Here is a 19,805-nt window from a genome sequence, read left to right as displayed (position 1 = left end):
AGGATGGAGGGAAACAGGGACTTCATAGATCTGATTATTCTAGAGGAAGCAACGATGCAGAGTTACATCTCGGCCATTTTCAGACTGGAAAATATTTCTAAATGTGTAGCTTTGATGCACAGAGATGAGCTGCAGGAGGTTGATCAATGACTGTAGAGAGATCTTAACAGACATCTCCCCTCTTACTTTAATTTAGTGCTTGACAATGTACTAAAAGTTGACTAAGGTGTGGATTTGCCACTTGAGCCATTGCACTATACAATCGGTTCTATTCCTGAGGAAGCAATGGATAATAAAAAGGCATATCTACTACATATCCTACTAATGGTGGCAAAGAAAATGATTACTGTGTCTTGGCTCAGCCCATTACCTCCTACCCTTCACCAATGGAGAGAGATATTAAAGAAAGTGTACTCAATGGAAAAAATAACAGCAAAACTCCATTTGAAGTTGGTTCCTTCATGAATTCATGGGCTCCTGCTATTGCTTGCTTTAATTTAATTTGATTTAACATAATTAACAGACTAGTAGACATGTTTTTGTTTGAATTATACTGGTATCTGGAATGTATATTTTGACATGTTTCACAACCCTCAAAACCCTCTGCTGCTCTCTAATTCTTTCGTAAACGTAATTCTCGTCTTTATGTGGGTTGAGACGATGCCATGAGTTTGTCGTGTTGCCGAATTATATATTTGTTTGTGTTTATCACGTGTTCTTGTTGGTCCATTTTGAGTTGCATATAAATATGTATAAAAACAAGCAATTTAAATAAAAACTTGGTTCAAAAAAGTTGACTAAACAGTTTGTCTGTCCATGTCAGAATAATAAACTTCAGTGACACAGAAAGATAACAGTAAATAAATATATCTTCCACGGCTAAATAAATATCTCTGAGAAGTCATTAAGAGTTTGCTGGAGTCTGTTTGCATTGATAAAGATGCTTTTTAGGGCGAACTGGTCCTTTAGAGGCCACACATGCCTGCCAGACAGTACTGAGGGCGGCACGGTGACAACGATGATGTGCTGTATGACATTGCGGAAGGGCTATTCCTGGATCCTCCCAACCCTCCCCTCACAACAACACTGGAGGCAGAAATAGCTTCTTATCAACAGGAGCGGAGGCAACAGGCGCATCGGAAGCCATCCGAGGACGGCGGAGATCCCGAGATGGCTCAGGCCAACATCTCGGTGACGGAGAGCCAGTTCAGGTGTCCCATCTGCCTGGACATCCTCAAGGACCCGGTGTCCATCCCCTGCGGACACACCTACTGCATGGCGTGCATCAACAACTACTGGGACCAGGCGGAGTCGGGCCACTTCAGCTGCCCTCAGTGCCGGGAGACGTTCAGCCCTCGGCCGGTGCTGCGGAGGAACACGGTGCTGGCGGAAGTCGTCGACAAACTCAAGCTGAGCGAGATGGTCGCGGCGCCGGAGCTCTACCTGGGGGGAGTCGGGGAGGTGCCGTGCGACTTCTGCCCGGCGGAGAGCAAGCTGAGGGCGGAGAAGTCGTGCCTGGTGTGCCTGGCGTCCTTCTGCGAGGTCCACGTCCTGCCGCACCGGGACGTCGGCACTCTGCGGCGGCACAAGCTGGTGGCGGCGGTGGAGAGTCTGGCGGAGAGGCTGTGCGCTCAGCACCGGCTGGGGCTGGAGCCGGCGGGGGGCGGCTCGGAGGCGGAGGCCGCGGTGGAGTGGAGCGGGGACTGCCTGCTGTGCGAAGCCGACCAGGAAGAAGCGCACAACATGGACGCGCAGAGAGCCAGGAGACAGGTACCGGGACACACTGTGGAGGCTTCACTGGGGACTCCCAAACTTACTGTCGACTAATAATCCACATTCTGAGCCTCACGTAGTTTATATCAGTTGGGAGGCTTCGCAAACTACCAAAAAACATCAACTTTTATGTGATTCATCAATGCAAGGCAAGTTTATTTGTATGGCGCCCTTCATGTCCAAGACAAGTGAAAGAGCATTACAGTGAGGTGCAGATCAAACATAATGTTGTCCTCATTTACAGGCACCGAAAAATATTGTTTCCTTGTCTGAAAAAAAATCCAAAAATTCAGCAAAAATAATTCCCCAAATTTCGGAGAATTTGCAAAACCGTCAGGAAGAAAATTCCAATAATTCCTTCAAAGTTTACCTTGAAAGTTTTACATTGAAAAAAATCCCCCAATTTTGGCGAGAAAATTCTTGTAAATATTTTCAAAAAATTAGCAAAAATCTTCCCCCAAAAATCCTAAAAATATCTAAAGTAACTCCACATATATATCAATAAAACTTTCAATATTTTCTTTAAGAACATTCACAAAAAAATCAACCAACATCCAGTGAAATTCGCTTATTAATCGCTTAAAGTCGATGTTTTGCAGCTAAAACTAACCAAACGTGTGAGTTTAAAAAGCTGTGATGTAAATTTGACGATCAACAACATAGTTTCCACAAAATGTCAGAACTAAGCTGTGTTCTTAATTATGTTTCGAAGGGAGAGTAATTTAGTTTTGGAATTCATGTAATTTTTGATGGAAAAACCAAGAAGGTCCATGTTGGATTGTGGCACCAACCACAAAACCCACAAAACTCAAGCTTAAGTTTCTTTTTCTGGTTTTCTTTGATTTACTTGTAGTTTTCCTTCACTTTTTTGTTAAGATTCAGCACCAAAATGACTTGGTTTGGGTTAAAACATGACCTTTTTATGTCATATATGAAACTTTCCCTACACATTTGGTGAAAGTTTAATCTCCCATTGTTCCACTTGTTTGCACCTAAAGTTGCTTCTCCGTGTTTAGTCCTGGACTAGCTGACCTGAGTCTATAGGTTTACATTCTCTGAACATATCACAGGTGTATTCTGGGATTTGTAAACGATCAGTAGGGTTTTAAAATCTATTCTGTGACCGACTGGAAGGCAGTGTCGAAGTTTGAGAAGTGGTTTGATGAGCTCAGATCTCTTAGTCCTGGTGAAAACTTTCATTCTGGATGAGCTGCGGCTGTTTGATGCTCTTTTTCCATTCCAGTAATGCAGTCTACTAGAGATGAACGCATCAGCCAGCTTCTTTTACAATCAAATAAAATCCAGAGTGATTAATTACTCAAGGGATTCTGTAATTACACTCTGACAGGCCCATGCTAGAAGACGGAGCCTGTTTTCCCACTAATGGTCAATAAATATGAAATGTGAGAAGAGGTGGTGATGTAGAAGGAGTTAAATCATACAAAATCGTGTCTTGTCTGATTTATGATTGTGTCAAATAAAAATTGAATGGAAGAGCAGCCATGCTTCAGAGAGAATCTACAATAATGAGTCAAAACTTTAATTCTAGATACTGCTTATTGTAATTTTAATGGTTATGTAATTGCAGTTCAACCACAGTAAAGCAAAACGCTAATATTGCATGATGTAGTCATCATAGGTTTCACCGTATGGAGATTCATTCAGTAAAAATGCTCCTTCCAAATATCTGAGTTTCTTATTCTCTCGCTGTCTGTCTCTCCATCTGTCCACGTCTTGGGTCTGTCTGTCGTCGTTTGTCCGTCCATCTGTCAGCTCCAGCTCCAGGAGTCTCAGAAGATGGTCCAAGGGAGGATCCGGACTGGAGAGAGAGAGCTGGAGGAGTTTCAGCAGAACTTGGAGTCTCTCAAGGTGACACACTCACAGTCAGTGTTTGTCCACTGGTTATCTGAATGCCATCATGGGCCAAGAGTCCCAGAGAACAAACCCATCATCTACAGAAAGCTGAGAATCCTCGGTGTTAAATCAGTGGCTCCACCTGGAATTTACCTGGAATATAATAGAATTGTTACCCAGCACCATCAACCCAACTTCTCTTCAAGAACCACAAACGAGGCTCCATCACTATTTGAAATAACTTTATTATTGCTGTGTTTGTGTAATTTAGCTTCTAATAATAAAACTGTTTTTTTTTCCTAAATGGTGTAGGACCACGATGAAAAAAGAGGAAAATCCAACCTTTAATTCAAGTGCATTTATTCAGTGGGGGAAAAAATCACACATTAAGAAATAATTCTTTTACATCAAATCATGTGTGCCACAATTATCAGCACCCCTGATGTTAGAACTTTGTACAACCCCCTTTTGCCAATAAAACAACACCTAATCTTCTCCTATAATACACTTTTGTACAAATTTCAGTGTGAGTATGCTTCTGCAATAAAAATTTAATTTATTTTAAAAGTTTCAACACATCTTAACCAGGGGTGCCAATAATTATGGAGGGTGCTGTGTGTGCATTATTTTTAGTTACTGTGGAGTTAACAGTGTGTTCATTAAGTAAAGTATGAGGCAAGGCAAGGCAAATTTATTTATATAGCACATTTCAACAACAAGGCGATTCAAAGTGCTTTACAGAGACATTAAGATAGAAGATGACAACAATTATTAAAAGAAAACATTTATGAAATCATTGAAAGAAAAGGTCAGAACAGTAAAAAGATCAAACACAGAAGTCAGAAAACAAGGGCTGTTTAAAATAACTGTCATAAAATAACTGTTAAAAGTAACTGTCGTAAAATTAGATTTAAAATAATTTAAAATAGTTTATAGATGTTAAACCGAAGAGGCCCCAGAATGGAACCTTGGGGAACTCCACATGTAATTACTGTCTGCTCAGATGTGAAGTTACCTATAGACACAAAGTAATTCCTATTCTTTAGCTAAGATTTGAACCAGTTGAGTACTGTGCTGGATAGTCCCACCCAGTTCTCCAGTCGGTTAAGTAGCATATTGTGGTCGACTGTGTCAAACGCAGCACTCAGATCCAGCAGGACTAGGACCGACATCCTGCCGCTGTCTGCATTTAAGCGGATGTCATTAATTACCTTAATAAGAGCCGTCTCAGTGATGTGGTGCTGTCGAAAACCTGACTGAAAAACATTGAAGCTGTTGAGACTGAAGACAGCCGTCCACAGACCTCACACACAAACATCCTGCCTTAGAGGAGTTGTTGCATCAGATTCCAATGCAAAACCAATTTATGTTCCATTTTGTCTGCTAGTCAGTACATCTCCCAGGAAAGCCTCCTCCTTCCCTGGAGCATCATCATCTTCCATGAGGCCCGCCGCTGCTCGAGCGTCTTGGAAAATCACTCTATCAGCACACTAAACCATCAGCTGAGATTTTGGTTGTCTTTTCGTTCTGCCGTGGAGGTTCATTCCCGACTATGTCGATCTGAATCTTTTTCAGCCTTAAGACCTACTAAAAATATGAACTTGCAGCTTATTCTGGGCCATCATAAGTATTTCTTAACTTTAGCAAACCTCACTTGTGTAAACACTGAATTTAAAGTTTTTGTCTTCTGCATTCCTACTGATGGTGTTACATGATGTTTGACCATATGGAACTAAGTCCTGGAGAAATGACAACTTTTCTCACTTTATGAAACATCCAGTGATTTCTTTAGAAAAAGGACATCACTGTGGGACATGAGGAAACACAGTCTGATTTGATTTTAAAGTGAACACAAAGAGATATTAAAAAATTAAAGAAAAAAAAAGATTTTCTTGACAGATCTGCCTGACATTTTTCCAAAGGATTTAATTCTCTGCTCCGTGGTGTCTTTAAGTGTTTAATCTCTTGTGTTGTTGCTCTGTCTGTGCGTTGCAGGTGTCAGCGTCGGCTGTTCTAGAGGACAGTGAAGCTCTGTTTGCTGACATGGCTCTCCGTCTAGAGAAAACCAAGGCAGAGGTGAGGAGAAAGAGCTACAGGTGTTAGATGTAATGTTTAAAAACGTGAGCAGCCCAAAGGAGGTTTAAGAGAATTGTTCGATGTTAGCGATGCTAGCAAAGCAATAAGTTTCATGTCGGTGTGAAAAGTGGCGATTTTATCTTCGTAGGTTCGAGCCAGGCTAGAGGCGAAGGAGCGAGCGGTGGTGGGGAGAGCTGAACGAGACATCGAGATGCTGGAGAAGGACCTGGAGGAGCTGAGGAGGAGGGATGAGGAGATCAGCCAGCTGCTGCAGTCCGAGGACAACGCCCATTTCTTACAGGTGAAGAGGAACAAAGGGGATAACATGTGGGTTTTAATCAGTCTGTATGAACAAATGGCAACAGGAAAATTATCCAAGTGAGGGGTCCTCAATATTTTGACTGTGGTAAACCACCCATCCACCACCCACTGCAGCTAAAGCACACCAGCTCACCTGTAACTCTGCTCAGACACTGTAAAACTGCTCTACTGTATGCACTGGCAAGTTGTAAAGTTGGAATAAATCATGTTAGAATCAGATTATGCTGGGATTGTCTAGATCCATGTTTTTGCAGTTTCGATGAGGAAATACTCAGTCATTATTGCTTGCATATAAAACATCATAGAGACAGGTTACCAAGTTTAACAAAAACTCCAAGTAGTTAGAAGTGCAAGTAGAAATTATTTCAGATATTACTTGTTTCATGAATCATTTGGTCTCGGCAAGAACATTGTTTTTGTGAATATGTGTGCGAAACTCGTAAAATCTTAAACTTACTACAAGGTAAAACCAAAACAAATCACAAGTTTCTGATATTTGAGAGCATGCGACCATCATTGTTCCTAAAGTTTAAAAAAAAAATCTAAATCATTGCAGATTGTCATTTAATCAATTTCTTAATTAAATCAGCTAACTATTGAAGTCCTGCTCAAACAGACACTGAAGTATCACATACTTTGAGCCTCTATTTAGAAGTTTACTCTCTCAATACGAGCAACACATGAGCAGCTTTTCCATTTGATATTCACCCGTAGGGCTGGGCGATATGGCCAAAAAATAAAATCTCGATTTTTTTTTAGTCATCTTGGACAGTTACGATTTTAATGGATTTTTCTTGTTTCTCTGCGGTCTGTTTGCTATGGCTAGTGCTAGCCATGCCACACTCCCGTAGCTGCCAGCACTCTTCCCATTCTTTAGGATGCCTCTGTCCGAGGTGCTGAAAGAGGTTAGTTGTGCTGCTACTCTTCGTTTTCACAGTACTTTTGCAAACCTTGCACATGACTGTAGTTTGCTCTGTGTCAGTCTTGTCAAAGCCGAACCACTTCCATATAATCGATGTAACATGAGGCCCTTTTCTCGACACCAACTCTTCGTCTGCTGTTCTGTCCGCCATGACGGGGGTGTGAGTGTTTTGGCGGAAGGAGATGAAAGGCGGAAGCAAGCGCCAGCGCAGAAGTCGTGAAAGACAGAAGAAGAATCTGTCTTGTTATATATTTAAGCTCGCCTCAATTTTACGATTTGGCAAATTTTCAAATCGTCAGGTTTTAAAAAGGCGAATGAATTGAATTAATTCGATTTATCTCCCAGCCCTATTCACCCGTTAGGGTTAGTGCCTCCTGGAGGCCAGAAGAACTCTCCTGAGCGCGAACCCAGAAAGACTCGGAGATGTTAGTCGACAGATGAAGGATGGAGGAGGAAGAATGGGGGAAAGGAGAGAATGAGTCAGCAGTGACTCGTGGAAAAAGACGGCGTCTGCCTAAGCACTATTTTCAAATTCAATTGTACAAGGAATTAAGAAGGGAGGGAGGGCTGGAGCTCCTGGGTGTATTTTCCACTCTCTTGTCTTTATCGGCTCAGGCGGCTCCACTGCTCTGCGTCCCTCTCACCACTGGTCGGCACTCCAGAGCCCTCAGCCTGCCCACAGAGGCCTTCAGCGGCGCCAGAAGAGCACTGTGTCACCTCCGCAGCCACATGGAGGAGGTCTGCAGGGAGGAGGTCGACAAGATCAGTCGTGCAGGTACACCAGACGGCCCACAGACATGAGGATGAACACTGAGCGTTACGATTTCAACTCTGAGCGTACACCATGATGATGCTTCAAGCTGGATAAAGTACATTTATGCTGTATGTGTGCTCATTTTCACACTATGACTGCGTTTCTCTTCCAGTTAATGAGAACTACGTGGCTGGTGGAGAGTGTGTGAAAGGTAAGCATAAGAAACACGATACACAAACACACACGCCCTCTGTGGCAGAGTCAGGTCTGAGGTGACCCATTTTTAGCGGGCTGCAGGTTTTGACATGACATTTAACACTGCCATGGACAGTCGGCGTGTTAATAATTGATGCTGAGGAGGACAGAGCGATGTGTGATACAACACACTCTGGCTCGTCTCCAGTTCTGCTGCATCCTAATCTGTCCACTTTAGTTTAACTGGAAGACATCAAACTCAGTGCTAATCAATTTAGTTTTATGGAGGCTTTTCTTTGACAGCCACAGGATCTAATTTGGAGAGGTGCTGGCTGTGTAGCACGTTAAATTAAAGCCGGTTTGTTTTCTCATTTTCACAGTTAGCCACGAGGGCTGCAGGTAGCAACTGGTTTCATCGTTAAATAATTTGTTGAATTGAATTTTTCCTCGATTAAGCAGTTAGTTGTTTGTTCTATAAAATGTCAGGAAATGGGGAAATGTGTCAGTCAGCTTCCCAAAACCAAAGATGACATCCTCAGTTCAATTCAATTCAGAAAACTTTATTTGTCTCCAAGGCGCAATTAAAAATGGTGTGGTTTGGTGACGAAGATATTCCATGAACCAGAAGAAAATGTAAATATAAGAAGCTGGAATCAATGTTGATTTTTTTCTTCAAAGGATTTTACAAATAAATTATCACACTATTCATGTAAATAGTTCACACTCAGTCCATGAATCGATGCAGCTCCATTTAGGCACAGCAGTGTTCAGTCAGCGGTCCTCAACTTTGGTTCAGACTGAAATATTTCAACAACGATTGGATGGATTGCTGTGAAAGTTACACAGACGTTCATGGTCCCCAAAGGATGGCTCCAGATAACTTTGGTGCACCGTAGACTTCCCGTTTAGTGTCACTATATAATTCATGCATTTGTTTTTTTAGCAGCACTAATTCTGACACATTTATGTTTTGTGCTGAACATGTAAAGGAAAAGCTTAATGGATATATCTGCTCTAGGTCCAGATGTCAGATTTTCCTAACTAAATGGCTAATTAATAGTTGTCATGTTATTGCTGTTCATTATTGTTTTAAAACTATATATATATATATATATATATATATAAAAAATATAATTCATATCTATTGCATTGGGGAGGTGGCCAAAGTCACAGTGTGGAGAATTCCAAACCTCTGCAACCAACACTATCTGCAGGGCAACATTTCCATAGGGGTAAGTGGAAAAATCAAACCAGGATCGACCATTTAACTTTGTCACTTCCGTAGCTAACCAAAAGACACATTTAGCGAGTTGGGCAGTATTAGCATTGAAGCCACTATGTGTAGGATTTGAAGTTTTATTAATTTGCTGCCATGTGTGGATTCTAATGAGATGCTGACGAGTGGAGAGTCTCTTATAAACTATCAAAACAAATACTGTATAGAAAATATAGGCCCCTAAGTAGGAACTCTGTGCAATAAAAGTCAGTACACCTGTGTTCACTGATACACAGGTTAGAAAAATGAATCATACCTGTGATTTCCAGTCAGTCTAAAAGACCTACAAGATGTATCTGTTTGCATGTCTGCATCATGGCTACCCCATGGAAAAGAACTGCCAGGGGAACTGAGAAATCTGATTGTGTGACTGTAAAAATTCAAAGGATCCAGGAAGATTGGTAAAACTTCTCCAAAATGCTTTAAAAGAAGCCTCATAAATTTTAGGGGTGTTTCATTGGATTTTATGGCATGAACCTGGTTAGGAGTATCACAGTGAACGCATAGTCCTGACAGTGAAGCTCAGAGGTGGGACGTTCATGGCACAAGGCTGCATGGATGCAAACAGTACTGTGGAGACGGCGTTTGTGTACGACGCAGATCCAACAGATGTGAGTCTCAGTAACGTACTGACTTTTGTTGCGTTGGTTTCCCACTGTAGGGTCCGTATTTTTAATATAGCAAACCTGAAATTTTCATTTTGAATTTGTCATGAGAACCGACACTTAATTGTTCCTCTTAGAAGTATCTTTATTGCTGCTTTAAATCATTTGACATTCCAGCGATGGGGTGTACTCATTTCTGCTGAGTAAGTCTTCCTCTACTCATAGTGGCTTAAGTCGTAACACTTCTACACATTCTAGATTTGCTCATCAGTACGGTGTGAATTAACTGGGCAGAAAGTCGGTCGGATTTATCTTTATCCGTGTCTGTCTGTAACTTTCACTAACACTGTTGCCTGGAAGATGGAGGGACAACAGCATACATGAGTTGTCCTTTCATCCGATACCCTGGTTTCTTCTGTGCATGTAACGGGGAATAAATCTCGCTGTTCTTGATTGTTTTCTTTTCCTGGCAGCTGGTTGGCTACTGATTCAGAACATCCCTGTAAAAGCTCTAATGTGTTTTTTTTATTACCTCGACAAGTTTTATGGTGCATAATAAGCTTTAACATCCTTTTTACTGTGTTTCAGCTCCTTTACATCCATGCATACTTATCGTTTTTTGCTTCTGTCTTTTCCTCACTACTGCTCCTTTCACTTCAAATTCATGAAAATAAAGCTTTGTTTTTCATAATGCAGTCAAATGTTTTCAGCTCCACCTTCTCTCTTTTTTCCTTTGTCCCTTTACAGCAGTGCCAGTGTCGTTCCCACTGTCCTCTTTGTCTCTTCAACTGGCTGATCAGAGGATGAGGGCAGCTTTTCTCAGGTGTAAGTAATTCGTCCTTCTTCCAGCGGGTTTGGCTCGTAAGTGTGCGTATTCTTTCTAGAAGCTTCTTCACGTGTAGCCTACCCCTCCGTCTCCTCGACTTCCTCCACTCTCCACCGCTTAATTCAATTTTCCTTCTCTCTGCATCGCTTCTCCCCACTCTCTGGTGCACCCATTTACTGCATGTCATTGCCTATCACGCTCTCTCTCTTTCTCCTCTCATTCTTTGACCCTCTGTCCTCCTCTTCCTTTTCTCCTTCTTCTCTTCTTGCTCCGAGTTCGACAGATAATGAGAATCTTGCTGGGAAATCCGAGAGCACGGCCTACAAGCTCATCAATGATGGATGGCAGTCATACTGTATTTATGACATCCTGGTCAGTCATTAAGAACAGGGCCTCGTCTCGACACAAAGGAGCCGGCTGACAGGATGACAGCGCGCCAGCACCTTGTTAGCTGTTAATAATTCATGTGGTCAGAGGGCGATAAAGGCTCTATGTGCCAGTTGTCTCCTTTGTGCCAAAATGTTGCCTGAATTACTGGATGTCTTTACATCTGTTTGTCAGTCTGCCTCCTACTTGACTCTGAAACGTGGAAAAACAGAAACACCTGACAAAGTGACAGAGCTGAGAGGAGCCAGTTTAATTGTTAGACAGTCCTGGGAAACCATTAGGAAAAAGGTAGTTGCTAGAGGTACGGACCCGTACCCGTAGCCTGTGGCCTACGGATACGGCACTTTCCATTTGCCAATCAGATACGCGAGATCTGGTCACGTGACTCCCGGTAGACGCTAGAGCAGGGGTGTCAAACTCCATTCCTGGAGGGCCACTATCCTGCATGTTTTAGATGTTTCCCTCTTCCAACACACCTGATTCAAATGATCAGCTCATCATCAAGCTCAGCAGAAGCCTGATAACGAGCCTGATCATTTGAATCAGGTGTGTTGGAAGAGGGAAACATCTAAAACATGCAGGATAGTGGCCCTCCAGGAATGGAGTTTGACACCCCTGTGCTAGAGGTACGGACCCGTAGCATCGGTACTACAGGTACGGACCCTAACACTAACCCTAACCTTTGCTTACCTTTCAACAGTTTGCAGTGGTTAGCAGCTTCTTGACTCGCGTACGGGTCCATATCTGTCTGGCAAATGGAAAGTGCTGTATTCGTAGGCCACAGGCTACGGGTACGGGTCCGTATCTGTAGACACTATCAAGGAAAAAAGTGATATCACATCTTTACCCCTGGTGTTTGGTCCATTCCTTAAATTGAGTTGCGTATTTGTGGAAGTATGTAAAGTATTCAGTGGTAACATTCAGGTCTGTAAGTATTTGGACTGTGGCAGTTGATTGTGCTGCACAGCAGTTAGTTCGGTGGATAAGTCAAATGATAGTTCACTTTTTCAGGAAAGCACCAAATTTGGTACAGACATAGTATATGACCATACAGTTGATTTAAGAGGAGTACCCCAAAAATCTAAGCCCCCTGGTGGCTGTTATATATAACACTGTTATAAATGGCTTTATTGAATCTGCAGACCCTTAAACAATGGGGGTAGATCTTGAAAGTAACTTTGTATCTGCCGTATTAAGGGAGATATTACATAAATAGGTTTAGCAAGGCGACCATATTTGAATTCAAGATGGTGGCCACCAGGGGGCTTAGATTTTTGGGGTACTCCTCTTAAATCAATTGTATGGTCATATACTATGTCTGTACCAAATTTGGTGCTTTCCTGAAAAAGTGAACTATCGACCCCAAATTTCGGTCTTATCCGCCTAACTAAGTTAATTTGAAATGAAGTAAACAAAGCTGTAACTGAAGGGATTAACAAAACGCTGCATTAACTGTTTAGGAATTAAAGTCATTTTGTCACATAGTCCCTTCGTTGCGACATTCTTTAGAAGTAATTGGGCAAACTAGCACAATAGCAAGTTTTTTACAATACAAATCCTTTGCGATCAATGATGGCTGACATTTTGAACCCAAGCATGTCACCAAATGCTGAGTTCCCTCCCTTGAGATGCTCTGCCAGGTCCTCACTGCAGCTGATTTCAGTTGCTGCTTGTTTGTCTCTTTTTGCAGTGAAAAGCAATAAAGTTGGGTCCAGACCAGCTTCCTCTTTAAGACTAGGCTCTTTATTTTGCCTTAAGAAGCCCTTAGGTGGCATGTTTTCTCGTCTTTGTCCGTCTGTCCTAACAGTTTATCAGCATGTGAGTGATTCTGAGCAGAAAGTAGAGCTCTAAGATTTCATCATGCTGCCTCTATCAGCGACCACTTCATCAGTAAGCAGCAGTGAGCCTGTTCCATTGGCAGATATACATAGCCCATACCATACCACTGCCTCCACCATGTCTGACAGATGACGTGGTCTGCTTTGGATCATGAGCTCCTCTTTTCCTTCTCAGTATTTGTCTCTCTCCGTCATTCTGCTTCAAGTTCGTCTTGGTATCGTTTGTCCAAAGAACTTTGTTCCAGAACCAGAACAAGTTCTCTGGTAGAGTCTGATCTGTGCACTCTGTTCTTGACTGTTACCACTGGTTAGTGTCTTGATGTAAGCCATCTGTATTTACATTCATGAAAGGGTCTTATGATTGTAGACTTTAACAGTGATATACCCACCTCCTTGACAGTGTTCTTGGCTTGTGAAGGGGTTTATCTTCTCCAAGGAAAGAGTTCTACAGTCATCCATTTCAGTTGTCTTCCAGGCATTTTGTTGTTGCTGATCTCATCAGTGCATTCCTTCTTTTCAGGAATGTTTAAAACTGTAGATTTTGCCACTCCTGATCAGTCTGATAGGGCTGTTTTGCTTTTTCAGCCTAGTGACGGCATCCCTTGCTTACATTGACACGTCTTTAGACTGCATGCAGTTCTCGTAAACTTTTAATAACATCTTCGTCATTTCCAATCCATTGTGGTGGAGGACAGAGGCAGAAGAGACTGCAGCTAAATTAGCAGTTCTGTGAGGCTGCAGTTAGGCAACAGCAGTTATTTGAGCTTAGAGCAAACATAAGAGCGCTAACATGCTGATGTAATCCAAGTGTAATGTTTACCGTGTTTGTGTAACATCTCCGGTTAGTGTTGTGGCTCAGTCTGCCGGCTAAAGGTCAGTGATGATCAGGCAGCTTTGTCACACATATTGTCAAAAATCTATTCTAGATCAATAGATTGGAGTCTTCAAAAAAGTTCAAGCAGTCCTCAGAATCTGATGCGAGTGATGTTTATTCAATACAGAGGCTGTAAGAACAAAAATCTGGAGATTTTAACTGACTACACAAAGCGTTACATCGTCTTTTGTACCTATGCAAATTCATTCTAAACTCAACTCTCCCGTTCTGGAAAGCCACAACCCATCGTCTTAAGATTAGGATGCCCATGATGGAGTCGTATCAAAAGTTAGACCACCTCCTCTTTTTATTTCTGCTAGGCTGGCATTATTTCTGCTTAGCTCGGCGTGCTCTAGGTTTCAACTCACAAGAGCAGACGTAGAGAGAACATGAACTTCCTATCTCATGCCTTATTTGGGCTCCATAGGCTTCAGTTGGGTTTCCACAGGATTATTTAGTGTACTCATAACTTCAGTTGGTACGTTAGGTCTCCCAATCTTATCCTTGTTAGCTCTTAAATTTGATTTACACATCCTATTTGTCTAATTTTATCATTTGTTCAGTCTTAAAATGCCCCAGCATTAGCATTAAACATAAAACACTCTTGATATTTGCATGTTTTTGGTCAGTGTATTACAAGAATGAACTTAAAAGTAGCATTTGCAGTTTCCCAAAGGCCCAAGGCTACAGCTTTAAATAGCTTCTTTCATAGCAGCCTAGGTATTTAATTCACACAATAAAAGCCACTGTAAAATAAAAAAGTCATTTTAAAATTCGAAATGGAAGGACCAGCGAATATTTGGTTGTGAAAGATTAGTCAAGTCACAAGATCACATTTTTCTTTTCTTTTCTTTTGGTTTGCGTAAGGAGAAAAAAGAAGTGATAATCAAAGTTGACCCCTTTTGGTCCACATGCTAATCAGTCAAACAGCTGATCACTTCAGACATAGCATATGGTTGCCCTGGAGCCGGTTGCCAGCTAAACAGCTGCCTGCTCAAAACAGACTTCCCTCCTGGGACGGGGCTACGATCCAGTCTGGCTGCTCAACTCTGAACTTCTGAAGGAGAACGCCCAGACTACAAATCAACAACTCCATCAGTGTAACGCAGAACACATGGCTCAGTGGGTAGAGTGGCCGTCTTGCAACCGAAGAGTGGCCGGTTCGATCCTCGGCCCGTCGTGCTCATGTTAAGGAGTCCCTGAGCAAGACACCTAACTCCTGATGGGTCATGGTTAGTGCCTTGCATGGCAGCTTCCGCCATCAGCGTGTGAATGAATGGGTGAATGTGACGTATCATGTAAAGCGCTTTGGGTACCTTGCAGGTAAAGCGCTATATAAATACAGACCATTTACCATCACGATTGTTTTGTCCTTTTTTCTGCCCCTTAAACTGTCCTCTTTCTTTTCTCTGTGCTCTGTCCAGTTTCATGTCGTCTCTCCTTGGACCCCGATACAGCCCACCCCACACTGGTTCTCCTGGAGGGTCCCCAAGGTGCCCATTGTGGCGAGGAGCCGCAGTCCTACCCCCCTCATCCCCAGCGCTTTGATTCAGTGGCACAAGTCCTATGCAGGGAGGGCCAGTTTGGTGGCGCCAGCTACTGGGAGGTGGAGTGGAGGGGCGGGGGATGGGTCGACATAGGCGTCACCTACCGAGGCATCGGGCGCAAAGGCGGTGGAAAGCCCTGCCTGCTCGGTCGCAATGAGAACTCTTGGCGGCTGAGGTGTACTCATGCTGGATACGCCGCGTGGCACGATAACCGTAAGACCACTGTGGCCGCACCGCCCTGCCCCAGGATCGGCGTGTTCCTGGAGCGCCAGAAAGGAGCGCTGTCCTTCTACAGCGTGTCGGACACCATGCTGCTCCTGCACACTTTTCGTTGCCCCTTCTCTCAGCCGCTGTACCCGGCCTTCCGTCTGGACCTGGACTCCACCCTGCTCATCTGCCCCCATGACAGAGCCAATGGGAATCCGACCTGAGCGTGACCCCCTCCTCAGCCAGGGCTCTTCATTTATCTGCTGCAGGAAAGGGCTGTTCTGTCCGATAACGGATATGAACTCTAAAAATACAACTGAGGGGGATGATTGTGCAGGACTCAGTCAGGAATCAAACCCTTTCCTTTTTGTTTGGTCTCTTCTTCTGTCTTTTCTGCGTTTATTTCCTCTAATTGAAAAATGCTCTGTTGGGATCACTGTCAGGCTGAGCTGTACAAAGAATACTACAGCTGAGTTTTAAACATTTGGTATTTTTCACAGCGTTCATTATGACTCATCATGACAGGAAAAGCACCGGTGTCACCAACATGAGCACTGGGTCAAAGAGCCAATATCCAAAACATCAATATGCTGACCTTATTATTGTCATTTACATATTTGTACCTATGCTTTTCCAACTGTGCCATGTCAAAGTGTCTGCTGAGAAAAAGGTCCATTCCAAAGAGTCACTGAGGAAAAAAGCGAGAGTCCGAGGACAGAGGGACAGGTTTCTGATTTGTGCCGGTGGGCATTCTTTTCTTGATCTGAAGCGGTATGAGCGGGCTAATAGTTCTCACATATTTCTTTAGTCTGAATCAACAATATAAAGACACTACTCAATATTTATACTGGTTTTATTGAGCTGAAAATAACTCTACATTTTTTGTGAAAGACGCTTCTTTTTTTTCCTCTTTTTTTATCTCCCGCTCTGACATGGCGTGACATACCAAACCTCACACCATTTTTCATCACGAACCTGCAAAAGTGACCTCAGCTGCAGATTCAGACAAATGAAATGCCATATTGTAGCTTTGTAGAAAGCATTTTTTTCTTTAGGTGATGTTAGTCACGTGTTTTTAGGCCGTTTGACATCATTTTCCTTTATATGCGTGTTCCTCGCATTGGAGGTTTACTGCGAATGAAAGGAACAGTTTGATGTACGTAGAAGAGACGTGCTTTTTTGCTTTCTTGTTAGAGTTGGAGAAGAATATTGCTACAATTCTCCTGTTTGTTAGCTTAAGTTAGCATAAAAACTGGAAACAGGGGGAACCAGCAAGTTCAGATCTGTTACAAACAAAAAATATAATGAAAAAAAATATATATAAAATAATATATATATTCCCCCAAATTTAAAAAAAATCTTCCCAAAAAAATCCTAAAAATATCTAAAGTAATTACATGTATATCAGCAAAACTTCTAATATTTTCTTTAAGAACATTCACAAAAAATCAACCAAAATCCAGCGAATTTTGCTGGATTTTGGTTAATCTTTTTTGTGAATGTTCTTAACATTTTTTTCCCACCAAAACATTTCAGTCAATATTTTGTGTGATCACCCATGGCCAGCACTAGATTTTGGTTCTTGGCTCGTTTGTTGTGGACTTAATCTGTCCCAGTCGTCTCTGTTTCTTCACCAACTCCATGACTCCAGTAACCTGATCTCAGCGCTCCATACCATCTGTAGCAGGACTGCTTGTTTTCCTTCTTGCTGAAAACACTTCTTTGAGACTCTGGCTGAGTATCTGGGGGTCACTGTCATGCTGCAGAATGAATTTGGGACCGATCAGATGCCTTTCCTAACTGTACTGTGTGATGGATGAAATCTAAACATCTAAGTGCCTAAACGTTTGCACAGTACCATGCATACTATCACTGCAGCACTGAGCAGGAAACTATCAGATAAATGTACGTTGCAAGCTTCCAAATCATTTTTTTTTAGCATATCCAGTCATATCTACTCACATCTAGTCCTGTCAGTACTTCATATCCACTTCACATCCGTTCTGTCAAGGTAGATTTGGAACATAAAGACTTTCACATCAGATGTGGGTTAAACACTAAATTTTAAGTGCCACTGATTCTGCCATCTTCAACTCCTGACTCCTGTGTCCTTCTGGAAACAGTTTGATTGTAGCATGGCAAGGGGCAAGGATCCACTTGGAACTTTTATTAATTTCAAGTGTGAGCGTGACCTTGCCTTCCCTACGAATGGATGCCATTGTAGCCACTGCCTTCCTTGCATTAAGCCGCTGTTGTGCTGGCGTTTTCTTTTTAAAAGGTGCTTTTCCAGATGATTATGATCACTTGACCGATCACTGTGTGAGGCCTTTAAACCGACCTGTTTAAAAAGTGAAAATGTATCAACTCCAAAGACACAACGAAATCATACAGCTGCATCAGATTATCAACATTCTTCCAAACAGAAACCATACTACGTGTACTGCTAACATGTTTGCCATGAAGTGCATTATTTCACAAACTGTAGGACGACAACATGAAGTGAACTCTCTGTAAAATATCATTTTTGTCCACCTGTTAGCTCACTGCGCTTCTGTTGTTGTTCGTGTGTTTGTAAAATATGTTGTATTTGTCTGAGTGTTGCTTTTTCAAACATGAGTTTGTTTCACATTTACTGGCAATAAAGTGATCCATGGAGGTCTGAATACTGGCAGTCTGCAGGGTTTATTTTATGAGTGGGAGCATTAATGCTTGTGAAAAATTATTTATTCAGGAAGACTTCATCCAGTGATTGATTGCAGTTGCTTCTTGTTCCAGGCACACTTTGTATTTGTGCAGTAAATTCGCGTTTTATGACGTCCCTTCTTTTAAAATGTCTTGACCTACACCTAAAGTGGACAGAATTTTATTTGCAGTTTCCATATTTTACCATTTTTCTTAATGTTTTTGTACTGCAGTTATTTATATTTGAGTAATTCAGCATCTGTTTCAGGAAATCAACTCCCATCAGCTATTTTTAAATGGTTTAATCTATTCTCGCATTTACTTTTTTTAATCTTTAGCAATATTTACGGTCCACATTAGAAGGCTGAGTTCAAATAGACGTGTCTGCTAAATGGACCTATTTATAGAGGCTGGCACAGCACCTCACACAACTGATGCTTACTTCTTGGAAATACAGCTTCTCAGCTGCTCAAAGAATGTGAATGATGTTTAAGATGCAGCACCAACTGCCTCAGCTATCCTCCTCTGAATACACAACTCCACAGAGACCTCTGGTATTTTAGGCTCCTTTGTTTTCTCCATGCACACGTCATTTATAGTCTGTCCTTGGCTGGACAGTTATGGCTCGTTTTAGCCAGGACTGTCTGTGTTTCTTTACAAAAACGGGATTGTAGTGAAAAGGGACAGAAGTAGCCAATCAGAAACATCTACTCACTAGATGTAACTGAGTTAATTTACTCTAAATACAACATCAGCACCAGATCTGATTCACTGTGAGCGCCCAAGGCTCAGCAAACTTATACCACACATTGAAAAGAGTGGATAGCACTACATCTGTGGCCTTGTTTTTTTTTTATATTTGATATTTTTATTCTATTTCCTCTCTGTAGCTCTGAGCAGACAGAACAGAAAGATCAATTTGTAGCAGACAACCATCCAGGAACCCCTTAGCAAAGAAACCACAAGCCTCAGCTCCGAGAAATCCAATATCCTCGTGTCTCTTACCAGCTCCATATGAAGATCTATGCCTCGTTATCTAAACGAATTACACAGCATTGAAAATGGGGGTGCTCTTAAGAGTTCATTTAACCCTCCTGTTGTCCAAAAAATATTGTTTTCTTGTCTGAAAAAAATATCCAAAAATTCAGCAAAAAAATTCTCCAAATTTCTCAAAATTTGCAAAACCTTCAGGAAGAAAATTCCAATAATTCCTTAAAAATTTTTTCCCTTAAACGTTTTTTTTTAAATCCACCAAATTCAGCAGGAAAATTCTTGTAAATATTTTCAAAAAAATAGTAAAAATCTTCCAAGAAGTGAGTAAAAATAACTGAAGTGATTATATATATATATATATGACGCTTTTTAAAGTTTGAAAATGTGGGGGGAAAAATACATATATTTTCACAGTGAAACGTCTGTTGTCCACATTTTTATCATTTTGGGGAAATCCCTGAACATTTTTTGGTGGAAAAAAAGGAATGTTAAAAATGTTTCTAATAACATTCACATAAAAAAATCCAGCAAATTTCGCTTGATTTTTTTATGTGAATGTTCTTAAAGACAATGTTAGAAGTTTTACTGATATGTGTAATAATTTTAGATATTTTTAGGATTTTTTAAAAGATTTTTACAATTTTTTGAAAATATTTACAAGAAGTTTCTTGTCAC

General features: G+C 41.7%; 1 protein-coding gene across 2 annotated transcripts; it reads left to right on the top strand.

The window, feature by feature from the left end:
* Positions 1-526: 526 nt before the first annotated feature.
* On the top strand, positions 527-18,118 carry LOC110970956 (E3 ubiquitin/ISG15 ligase TRIM25-like). Of its 2 annotated transcripts, XM_051945099.1 has the most exons (9): positions 527-1,770; positions 3,547-3,642; positions 5,623-5,703; positions 5,852-6,004; positions 7,562-7,721; positions 7,873-7,911; positions 9,053-9,127; positions 10,524-10,601; positions 15,126-18,118. In XM_051945099.1, the coding sequence occupies exons 1-9, from the start codon at positions 1,171-1,173 to the stop codon at positions 15,677-15,679; spliced, it is 1,836 nt and encodes a 611-aa protein (XP_051801059.1). In that variant the 5' UTR covers positions 527-1,170; the 3' UTR covers positions 15,680-18,118. The 2 variants fall into 2 exon arrangements, with proteins under 2 accessions (XP_051801059.1, XP_051801060.1); XM_051945100.1 differs by lacking the exon at positions 9,053-9,127 and having other exon boundaries at positions 529-1,770.
* The last annotated feature ends 1,687 nt before the right edge of the window (positions 18,119-19,805 follow it).

The sequence above is a fragment of the Acanthochromis polyacanthus genome, chromosome 3 (genome assembly GCF_021347895.1).
Source record: "Acanthochromis polyacanthus isolate Apoly-LR-REF ecotype Palm Island chromosome 3, KAUST_Apoly_ChrSc, whole genome shotgun sequence".
Taxonomy (NCBI): domain Eukaryota; kingdom Metazoa; phylum Chordata; class Actinopteri; family Pomacentridae; genus Acanthochromis; species Acanthochromis polyacanthus.
Note: the sequence above shows the minus strand (reverse complement) of the source record. Positions and strands in the feature narration are given on the sequence as shown.

What these genes read in the sequence shown, in the direction of transcription:
- LOC110970956 (XM_051945099.1), top strand. Translation starts at nt 1,171, where the DNA reads ATGGCTCAGGCCAACATCTCGGTGACGGAGAGCCAGTTCAGGTGTCCC. An exon ending in CGACAAGATCAGTCGTGCAG is followed by an intron (nt 7,722 to 7,872) that starts GTACACCAGACG and finishes TTTCTCTTCCAG; the next exon opens with TTAATGAGAACTACGTGGCT. An exon ending in GAGGGCAGCTTTTCTCAGGT is followed by an intron (nt 10,602 to 15,125) that starts GTAAGTAATTCG and finishes TGCTCTGTCCAG; the next exon opens with TTTCATGTCGTCTCTCCTTG.